The 11,190-nt window shown below is 44.9% G+C and overlaps 1 protein-coding gene across 21 annotated transcripts in view; it reads right to left on the reverse strand.

The window, feature by feature from the left end:
* CIT (citron rho-interacting serine/threonine kinase) overlaps positions 1-2,458 on the reverse strand; it is a 190,073-nt gene extending 187,615 nt beyond the window's left edge. For 18 of the 21 annotated variants that reach the window (XM_035257805.3, XM_035257804.3, XM_078337417.1 and 15 more), the window contains exons 1-2: positions 2,399-2,458; positions 1,230-1,369 (exon numbers count right to left, since the gene is read on the reverse strand). In XM_035257805.3, the coding sequence (XP_035113696.1) occupies positions 1,230-1,325 (96 nt within the window). In that variant the 5' untranslated portion in view covers positions 1,326-1,369; positions 2,399-2,458. The remainder of the gene's footprint in view (positions 1-1,229; positions 1,370-2,398) is intronic. The other 3 variants (XM_035257803.3, XM_035257795.3, XM_054238964.2) reach the window with 1 other exon arrangement.
* Positions 2,459-11,190: the final 8,732 nt, after the last annotated feature.

An 11,190-nucleotide genomic window follows, 5' to 3' on the forward strand; every position in this document is an offset into this window, starting at 1 on the left:
ATACAAAAATTAGCCAGGTGTGGCGGCCCGCACCTGTGGTCACAGCTACTCGGGAGGCTGAAGTGGCGGGATCCCTTGAGCCCAGGAGGTCAAGGCTGCAGTGAGCCATGATTGTGCCACTGCACCCCAGCCTGGACCACAAAGTGAGACCCTGTCAATCAATCAATCAATCAAACAACGAACAAACTTTAGTACAGAAGTATAAAGTGTAAGAAATATGAAAAGATCTCCCTTCTGAGGCAAGTTCAGCTATCAACTTCTGCAATGTCCTTTTTCCAATACAATCAGTACATATATAAAACTCCAAATAGGGCCGGGCGCTGTGGGTCATGCCTGTAATTCTAGCACTTGGGAGGCAGAGTCAGGTGGATCACAAGGTCAGGAGTTTGAGACCAGCCTGACAAAAGTGGTGAAATCCCATCTCTACTAAAAATACAAAATTAAGCTGAGCGTGGTGGCACGCACCAGTAATCCCAGCTACTCGGGAGGCTGAGGCAGGAGAATCGCTTGAAACCAGGAGGCAGAGGTTGCAGGGAGCCTAGATCGGGCCACTGCACTCCAGCCTGGGCCACAGAGTGTGACTCTGTCTCAAAAAAAATAAAACAAAACTCCAAATAGAGGGCCAGGTGCAGTGACTCACGCCTATGACCCCAGTGCTTTAGGAGGCCAAGGCAGGAGGCTCACTTGATGCCAGGTGTTTGATACCTGCCTGAGCAACATAACAAGACCCCATCCCTACAGAAAATTAAAATCTTGGCCGGGCATGGTGGTACAGGCCTATAGTCAACAGAAGCCCTTGTTTCAAACAAAAGAGAATTTCTCCTAAAATATTATCCTTGGTCCTATAATAAAAGCAGACAGGGCGTGGTGGCTCACACTTGTAATCCCAGCACTTTGGGAGACCAAGGCAGGTGGATCACTTGAGGCCAGGAGTTTGAGCCCAGCCTGATCAACATGGTGAAACTCCATCTCCACTTAAAAAAAAAAAAAAAAAATACAAAACTTAGCCAGGCGTGGTGGCAGGTGCCTGTAGTCCCAGCTGCCCTGGAGGCTGAGGCAGGAGAATTGCTTGAACCTGGGAGGCGGAGGTTGCAGTGAATCGAGATTGCACCACTGTACTCCAGCCTGAGCGACAGAGTAAGACTCTAAATAAATAAAAGCAAAGGTGAGTGACAAGGAGGTTCCAAGGAAACACACAGGTGAGCAAAGTTGGCAGGTGAGGCTGTTACCTGGAAGAACAGATTCAGCCTGGAGGCCCGGCTGGCAATGGGTTCAGCAGCACCAGCATCCAAAGGATTCCTCGCTCCATATTTGAACTTCAGCATCTCCCCACTGGTGCTGAAAGGATGTCGGAAAAGCCAAGTGTGTCCTATGGTTTGGGCAGGAAGAGCTTGAGAGACCCTGATCTCCCTCAAGATATCAGGGGCAAGGAAGTGAAAATCAGCTACAACTCCAGTTTTAGGAAGCTCACTCTAATCATAGAGATTAAACACTAGATTTTCACTCACCATAACAGGAGGTGATACACTTATCTGACATACTTTCTTTCTTATAAATGTGTTTAATATCTCCCTCCTTAGAATGGAAGGTCCACAAGGGCAGAGATTTTTACATGGGGGCACACATACTCTGGCACATAGTAGGTGTGAATAAATAATTATTAAATGAATGACTGAAATAAGCAAACTCTACAGCTTGTTGGAAGGTGTTAAGTGCTATGGGGTAAAAACAAAACCAAGCAAAATAAGGACATGGGGGTGAGATGGTGCCATTTTTAGTGTGATCAAAGAAGACTTCACTGAGAAGCCACCATTTGACCTAAGACTTGAAGACCGGATGTGGGTGACCAGCAAGCCGTGAGGATATCTGGGGAAAGAAAGATATCCCTGGCCAAAGAACAGCCAAGGCAAAAGCCCTGAGACAGGACCTGGACTCTCCAATAGAAATAGGGAGGCCAGAGGGACTGGAGCAGAGCGAAAGAGGTGGGGGCATCAAGGAGGTGATGGGGTGGGCATGGGGTATGAAGACAATGAAACAGAGAGGTTAAGTAAATTGCTAAGATCACGCAGGTAATAAGGAACTGGCTGACTGCACTGGGCAGAATAATAGTTAGCGCTGACAGGAGGCAGAGCTGAAGAGATACAGGACTCCGCCCGCTTTAGGGAAGGAACATGACTCCCGCCCCAGCACCACCCGGCGGACCCCTCGGCTCCCAAGGAGGGTGGGCGCGCGCACAGACAGCCCGGGAAGACCCTCTAGGCCTCCAACAGCCCTGAAGGTGGAATCGCCGCCTTTCCAGCGACGGAAGGGAAAGCCAGGACTGGTGTGAGTGGAGGCAGCCCTCCCCTGGCCTTGCAGAGCGGGTGAGGTAGAATTAGGGTTAGAGGATCATACTCACGCTCAGCGGACCCCGCTGGTGTGCAGTGTACTCCGCCCCGCTCCTCCCGCCGCCGCGTTTGAACTCGACGAACGGCGCGGGCGGGTCTCCGCCGTGTCTGGACCAATCACCATGCCCATTCCTATGATAGACGTGGGCGTTTCAGCCAGGCCCCGCCCATGTCCTTAAAGGGACGGAGGAAGTGAAGGGGAGAGCCAATCACTTGTTTTTTCCTTTGACTCGCGACCAATGGGAAAGGGGGAAGGGCAAAGCCCGCAGGGCAGGTCTTGGAAGTTTGAAATTGGCGGTTACGCAGGATGCTGCGTTTGGGTACGCGACAGTTTATCTAAGATCCCTGAGGAGGTCGCCAGGGCGCTGTCCCCTGCCCTCGACCAGCAGCGAGGAGGAAGGCAGCCAGGCCTCTCTGCCTGGTCTTCTTGTCTCTCTCCTGTGGCTAAAGTAGAAGTACTTGTTACCCGGGAAAACCCGGTTGTTCTCTGCTACAGCTGAGGCAGCCAATGTTTTGAGCTTGACTTCAACTTGCCTTGATTACTGCATCTCCCAGCTGACTGCCGTGTAAGGAATTGATGAAAGTCATTGAGACCATTTGAAAGGACACTTTGAAATAAATTATATGCGAGATACTTAAACAGGCACTTCACCAAAAGGGAAATCCAGATGGCCAAGAAACGTATGAAAGGTGTCAGCCTCTTTCATAATCAGAAAATATGAAAAATAAAGTCACAGTGAAAAACAACACACACTCAAATTCGAAAACAAAAGGATGTGACAGTGTGTATGAAGATGTGGAGGTACACTCGCTTATACAGTACCCGGAGGCATGTAAATGGATACGATCTGTTTGAAATTTGAAAAAGAAAAGTTTGGCATTATTAACATTGAAGATTTGTGCATTCTGTAACTATTGCTAGGAGTAGTTTCTCTACCTAACAGAAACTCCTATTTATTTTATTTATTTATTTATTTATTTAGAGATGGAGTCTTGCTCTGTCTCTCACGCTGGAGTGCAGTGGCATAATCTCGGCTCACTGCAACCTCCGTCAAGTGATTCTCCTGTCTCAGCCTCAAGAGTATCTGGGACTACAGGCACCTGCCATCATGGCTGACTCATTTTTGTATTTTTAAGTAGAGAGTATTTTCACCATTTTGATCAGGCTGATCTGACCTCAAGTGATCTGCCCCTCTTGGCCTCCCAAAATGCTGAGATTACAGACCTGAGCCACCATGCCCGGCAAGCAACTCCTACTTAATGTATGTACACCAAGAGATGTGTATAAGAATACAAAATCGTGTGGCAAAAAACTGAACGCAACACAAATGTCCATCAGCAGTAGAAAAGACAAAATTGTATATTGCAGTGTTTTCATACAGCAATAAAAAAGAATAAATGGCAACTAGCCACAGACATAATGAGTCTCAAAATAAGGCCTAATGAAGGAAGCAAGACAATGACGTATGATTCTACTCATATAAATTCTCAAAGCCGACAAAATAAAGCAACATTGTTTAAAGAAGGATGTATTAGGTTGGTGCAAGTCGTTAAAAGATATGGCAAAATCATAAAGAAAGCAAAAGGCAGAATAGTAGTGACCTGGGGTTGAGATGGAGGCCTTTCAGGGTGTTGGGATGCTAGTATGATCTATTTTTTTAACCTAGATACCAAAAATACGGATGTAATATGGATGTGGTTTTATAGTTAAATTGTGTGTATATGTGTGCACTTGTGCGTGTGTGTATGTGTGTGTGTTTTATTTATATATGTAAAGTCCTTTTGGTACTCTCTTAATTCTACAGTAGACGGAACTGGAGTGTGTTCTCTCTCTCTCTCTCTCTCTCTCTCACACACACACACACACGGGCACACACTAGCACATAATGAAAGCTACAGGCTTGCTTAATACACATTTGTTTGTTTGTTTTTTCCTTCCCCAAACATAATTTACTTCTTGTTCCTGGGGTCAATAATAGACAGCTACTATTTATCAAGAAACTTTTTTTAAAAAAAAAGAATCTCACTGTCACCCAGGCTGAAGTTCAGTGGCATAATCATGGCTCACTGCAGCCACCACCTCTCCAGGCTCAAGTGATCCTCCCACCTCAGCCCTCCCACCGGCATGTACCACCTATGTTGCCCAAGCTGGTCTCAAACTCCTGGACTCAAACAACCATCCTGCCCTGACCTCCCAAAGTGCTGGGATTACAGGTGTGAGCTACTGCGCCCAGCCCAGAAACTTCTATATTAAGGGAACAACTGGCCAGACACAATGGCTCACACATGTAATCCCAACACATTGGGAAGCCAAGCTGGGTGGATCACGAGTTTGAGACCAGCCTGGCCAACACGGTGAAACCCCATCTCTACTAAGAATACAAAAATTAGCCAGGTGTGGTGGCAAATGTTTGTAATTCCAGCTACTCAGGAGGGTAAAGCAGGAGAACTGCTTGAACCTTGGAGGTGGAGGTTGCAGTGAGCCAAAATCTCCACTGCACTCCAGCCTGGGTGAGACTCCATCTCAAAAAAAAGGGCCAGGTGTCGTGGCTCACATCTGTAATCCCAGCACTTTAGGAGGCCAAAGTGAATAAAGAATCACATGAGGTTGGAAGTTCAAAACCAGCCTGACCAACATAGAGAAACCCAGTCTCTACTACAAATACAAAATTAGCCAGGTGTGGTGGTGTGCACCTGTAATTCCTGCTACTCGGGAGGATGAAGAAGAAGAATCACTTGAACCTGGGAGGCAGAGGTTTCGGTGAGCCAAAATCACGTCACTGCGCTCCAGCCTGGGTAACAAGAGTGAAACTCCATCTCAAAAAAAAAAAAGAGAGAGAAAGAATAATTATAATTAGCTGAGTGCTTTCTGTGTGCAAGTCATATCCTTTCAATAGCCCCTGAAGTAGGCACTGTTATTAGCATCTGCCCCTATGGAAAGGGCCCACTCTCCCACTGGCTCAGATGCAAATATCCCAGGTATTCCCTATTTTCCAAAGATATGTCCCCATCTGGTATGAGCAACACTTTCAGGTGGCAAAAAAAAAAAAAAAAAAAAAAAAAAAGTCACTCATTTGTGACTTTTCCTGTGTGTTAGAAAAAACTATAGCCCATCAAAGCAGGTATTTCATAGATGAAACTACTTGGGATGAGACCAAAGGAAATATTTAAGCGGAAAAAATGAGCCAGTAAAGGAAATATTAAGTAAACAGTAGTACAGGTTGCACCTGGGTATAGCTTTAAAACAAATCTTGAAATCTGGGAAGCACTGCATCACTTGACATAATTCTCAAGCAAGCCCCGAAAGTAGGCACTATTGTTACTACCCCCTTTTTACCAGCAGAGAAACTTAAGCTTAGAGAAATTAAGTCACGCGGTGGTAAACAGTGGAGCCAGGACTTGTACTGGTTCTTTTATTCTAAAGCCCATTTTGATAACCACAAAACTGTATTGACTTATGTTTAACCCAGCACCTAGCACTTAATATTTATAAATATTTGTGGACTAAATGATGAAATCTAACTCCATGTCCATTTGATTACAATTTAACTACTCCTTTCCAGCCTACCAACAATCAACTTTTTAGGCTCTCGATAGAAGTGCCTACATAGAATACATAGAATTTACAAATGAACTGCCTCTGATTCTATACACACCTCTTGTTATACCTTCTCATGTTGTAGGAATTTCGGAAGCAGTGGTTCACAACCTTACATTCACACTGAGATCACCTGGAGAGCTTTAAAATAACACAGATGGCCAGGTACAATGGCTTATGCCTGTAATCCCAGCACTTTGGGAGACTGAGGCTGGCAGATCATGAGGTCGGGAGTTCGAGACCAGCCTGACCAATATGGTGAAACTCCATCTGTTCTAAAAATACAAAATGTAGCCAGGCATGGTGGCACACGCCCATAATCCCAGCTGTTTAGGAGGTTGAGGCAGGAGAATCAGTTGAACCCAGGAGGCGGAGGTTGTAGAGAGCAGAGATCATGCCATTGCACTCCAGCCTGGGTGACAGAGCAAGACTCTGTCTCAAAAATAAAATGAAATAACACTGATACCTGAGACCCATCCTTAGAGATCCTCATTTCACTGTTCCAGAATCAAGCCTAGGAACTGGGCATTGATGAAGCTCCCCAAGTGATATGGTTTGGCTGTGTCCCCACCCAAATGTCATCTTGAACTCCACATGTTGTGGGAGGGACCTGGTAGGAGGTAATTGAATCACAGGGGCAGGTCTTTCCAGTGCTGCTCTCGTGATAGTGAATAAGTCTTATGAGATCTGATGGTTTTCTAAGGGAGAGTTTCCCTGCACATGCTCTCTTCTGTTGTCTGCTGCCATCCACATGAGATGTGAGTTGCTTCTCCTTGCATTCTCCCATGATTGTGAGGCTTCCCCAGCCATGTGGAACTGTAAGTCCATTAAAGCTCTTTCTTTTGCAAATTGCCCAGTCTCCGGTATGTCTTTATCAGCAGTGTGAAAATGGACTAATACACCAAGCTACCCCAACGTGCAGCCAATCTCATGAACCACTTTCCTAAACAGGGCAAATATACTACTAATCAAATGTAAAAATGTATTTTTCATTGTAATTTAATAAACTGACAATGTGGCTTTATCATCAGTCTTTGTTAACAAGAGTCTGCCCCTATGGAAAGGAGCCACTCTCACGCTGGCTCAGATGCAAAGTGGAGACCTCAGAATGGGCCTTCCGATCCCTGCTATGTGATCCATCTGGTGAAACCAAAGAGGGTGATGGCTAAGTACTTTAACAGAAGGGGCTGGGCACAGTGGCTCACTCCTAGAATCCCAGCACTTTGGGAGGCCGAGGCGGGTGGATCATCTGAGGTCTGGAGATCAAGACCACCCTAACCAACGTGGTGAAACCTTGTCTTTACTAAAAATATAAAAATTAGCCAGGCGTGGTGGCACATTCCTATAATCCCAGCTACTCAGGAGGCCGAGACAGGAGATTTGCTTGAACCTGGGAGGCAGAGGTTGCAGTGAGCCGAGATCACACCACTGCACTCCAGCCTGGGCAACAGAGGGAAACCGGGGACTATGGGTTATACTCAGCTTAAGAAAGGACTGAATTCTAAAATAAGTGTTTTGTGTTTTCATATATGGAGCCTTATGTGACGATGGGTATACAAAAGGAAGAGCTCCCAAGCACTACACACAAGCAAGGGACATACAGCTTGGTTTCCTCTCCTCTTTTTTCTCTCCTTTTCTCTTCTTTCCCCTCCCTTTCTCTCATTCCAATGGTGTTCCATTTGAGGCTTTAAACTGAAATAGAGGCCAAGCACAGTGGCTTACGCCTGTAATCCTAGCACTTTGGGAGGCGGAGGCAGGAGGATCATCCCAGGTCAGGAGTTCGAGAGCAGCCTGACCAACATGGTGAAACCCCATCTCTACTAAAAGTATAAAAATTAGCCAGGCATGGTGGCGCATGCCTGTAATCCCAGCTACTTGGAAGACTGAGGCAGGAATATCACTTGAACCTGAGAGGTGGAGGTTGCAGTGAGCCAAGATTGCACTATTGCACTCCAGCCTGTGCAACAAGAATGAAACTCTGTCTCAGGAAAAAAAAAAAAGTTAAACATAGAGCGATCATATGACCCAACAGTTTCATCGCTAGGTATATGCCCAAAAGAAATAAAACACATATCCACGCAAAAACTTGTATACAAATGGTCCTGACAGCACTATTCACGAGAGCCAAAATGTGGGAACTACCCAAATGTGCATCAACTGATGAACGGATAAACAAAAGATGGCATCGCCATGCAATGGAATAGTATTTGACCATAAAAAGGAATGAACTGCTATGATGTGGATGAGCCTCAAAAACATTATACTCAGTGAAAGAATGCAGATGAAAAAGGCCATATTGTAAAATTCCATTTACATGAAATATCTAGGAGTATGTAAATCCATAGAGACAAAGGTAGATTAGTGGGCTGGGGAGACAGGAAATGATTACTAATGGGTACTAGGTACAGAGTTTCTTTCTTTTTTCTTTTCTTTTTTTTCTTTTTTTATTTTTTGCATTGTCAGTGTATTTTATGTTAGTGACTTCAACAGGTGTGCAGCGGATCCACTGTGGTTTTTGTTTTTGTTCTCAGATTTGATTTATTTTTATTTATTTTTGAGACGGAGTTTCGCTCTTGTTACCCAGGCTGGAGTGCAATGGCGCGATCTCGGCTCACCGCAACCTCCGCCTCCTGGGTTCAGGCAATTCTCCTGCCTCAGCCTCCCGAGTAGCTGGGATTACAGGCACGCACCACCATGCCCAGCAAATTTTTTGTATTTTTAATAGAGACGGGGTTTCACCATGTTGACCAGGATGGTCTAGATCTCTTGACCTCGTAATCCACCCACCTCGGCCTCGCAAAGTGCTGGGATTACAGGCTTGAGCCACCGCGCCCAGCTAGATTTTATTTTTTTAAAGAAGTTTTAGGTTCACAGCAAAATTGAGAGGAAGGTACAAAGATGTCCCTTCCATCCTCTGTCCTCACACATACATAGGCTGTCCCTTTATCGCTATCCTCTACCAGGGTGGTACATTTGTTACAACTGATGAATGGAATGAAACATTATTATCTCCCAGCAATTTGGGAGGCTGAGACAGGGAATTGCTCGAGTCCAGGAGTTTAAGACCAGCCTGGGCAACAGAGCAAGACTCTGTCTCTACAAAAAAAATAAAATTTAAAAATTAACTGAGGCGGGCCGGGCGCGGTGGCTCACGCCTGTAATCCCAGCACTTTGGGAGGCGGAGGTGGGTGGATCACGAGGTCAAGAGATCGAGACCACCCTGGTAAACATGGTGAAACCCCGTCTCTACTAAAAATACAAAAAATTAGCTGGGCATGCTGGCGTGTGCCTGTAATCCCAGCTACTGAGGGAAGGAGAAAGGGAGAGAGGGAAGCTGAGGCAGGAGAATTGCCTGAACCCAGGAGGCGGAGGTTGCCTGAGCTGAGATCGCGCCATTGCACTCCAGCCTGGGTAACAAGAGCGAAACTCCGTTTCAAAAAAAAAAAAAAAAAAATTAACTGAGGCATGATGGCACACACCTGTAGTCCTAGCTAATCTGGTGGCTGAGATGGGTGGATCGCTTGATCCTGGGAGGTCAAGACTGCAGTGAGCTCTGATTGCATCACCGCACTCCAACCAGGGCAACAGAGCAGAAACCTATCAAATAGAAAGGAAAGAGAAAGAAAGGAGGGAGAGAGAAAGGAAGGAAGGGAAGGAGAAAGTGAGGGAGGGAGGGAGAGAGGGAGGAAGAGAAAAAAGAGAGAGCAAGAAAGAAACATTATTATAACTAAAAATCCAAGTTTACACTCTTGGTGTTATTCATTCATGGGTTTGAACAGGTGTATAATGACATGTATCCACTAATATAGTATCATACAGTCTTTCCACTGCCCTAAAAATCCTCTGTGCTTTGCCTATTTATTCATTCTTTCATTTCTCCAGTCCCTGGCAACCACTGATATTTTTACTGTCTCCATAGTTTTACCTTTTAAAGAATGCCATAAAGTCAGAATCGGTGTGTAGTCTTTTCAGATTGGCATCTTTCACTGAGGAATACACATTTAAGTTTCCTCTGCATTTTTTACATGACTTGATACCTCATACCTTTTTGGTGCTGAATAATATTCCATTGCCTGGATATACCACAATTTGTTTATTCATGACCTGCGGGAGGACTTTATGGTTCCTTCCGAGTTTTGGCAGTGGTGAATGAAGCTTTACAGAATCTATGTGCAGGGTTTTGTGTGGACATGTTTTCAGTTCCTCTGGGTAAATACCAAGGAGTGTGATTGCTAGGTTATATGGTAAGAATATGTTTACTCTTTTATAAGAAAACACATAACTGTCTTCCTAAGTGGCTGTACCATTTTGCGTTTAGCAGTGGACGAAAGTTCCTGTTGCTCCACATCTTTGCCAGCACTTGGTATTGTCAGTGTTCTGGATTCTGACCATTCTAATAGGTGTGTACAGGGTTTCTTTTTGAGTTGACAAAAAATGTTCTGGAATTAGATAGTATTGATGGTTACACAACTTTGTAAGTATACTAAAAATCACTGAATCGTACACTTTTAGAGAGTAAAATTTGTGATATGTGAATTATATCTCAATTTTGAAAATATTTTTAGAGATGAGATCTTACTCCATCACCCAGGCTGGAGTGCAATGGCACAATCATAGTTCACTGTGACCTCGAACTCCTGGGCTCAAGTGATCTTCCTGCCTCAGCCTCCAAAATAGCTAGGACTACAGATGCATACCACCATGCCCAGATAATTTATTTGTTTGTTTATGTATTTATTTTTGTTTGTTTATTTTTGTAGAGACAAGATCTCATTTTGTTGTCCAAGCTGGTCTTGAACTCCTAGACTCAAGCAATCCTCCCACCTCAGCCTCCCAGGGCCTTGGGATTATAGGCATGAAGCACTGTGCCCGGCCTCAACTTTTTTAATGTAAAAAGATTTGTAAAGCCAGTTAATAAATGTGAAACATCATTGTAACTCAGGGTTTTTCAGCCCTAGCATTGTTGAGATTTGGGGCTAGATAATTCTTTGTTGTGAAAGCTCTGTCCTATGCATTCTAGTACCCCTGGCCTCTGCCCACTAGCGCACACACCCCAGCCATGGCAACCGAAGGTGTCTCCAGACACTGCCAAATGGCCCCTGGAGGTCAAGATCAAAAACACCTGCTATAACTGTATGATGTGAACATTCTCAATGAATTCATTAAATCTACTTTAATTAAACCAGCAGAGCTCACAAAACAACC

This window comes from Callithrix jacchus, chromosome 9 (assembly GCF_049354715.1).
Source record: "Callithrix jacchus isolate 240 chromosome 9, calJac240_pri, whole genome shotgun sequence".
Taxonomy (NCBI): Eukaryota; Metazoa; Chordata; class Mammalia; order Primates; family Cebidae; genus Callithrix; species Callithrix jacchus.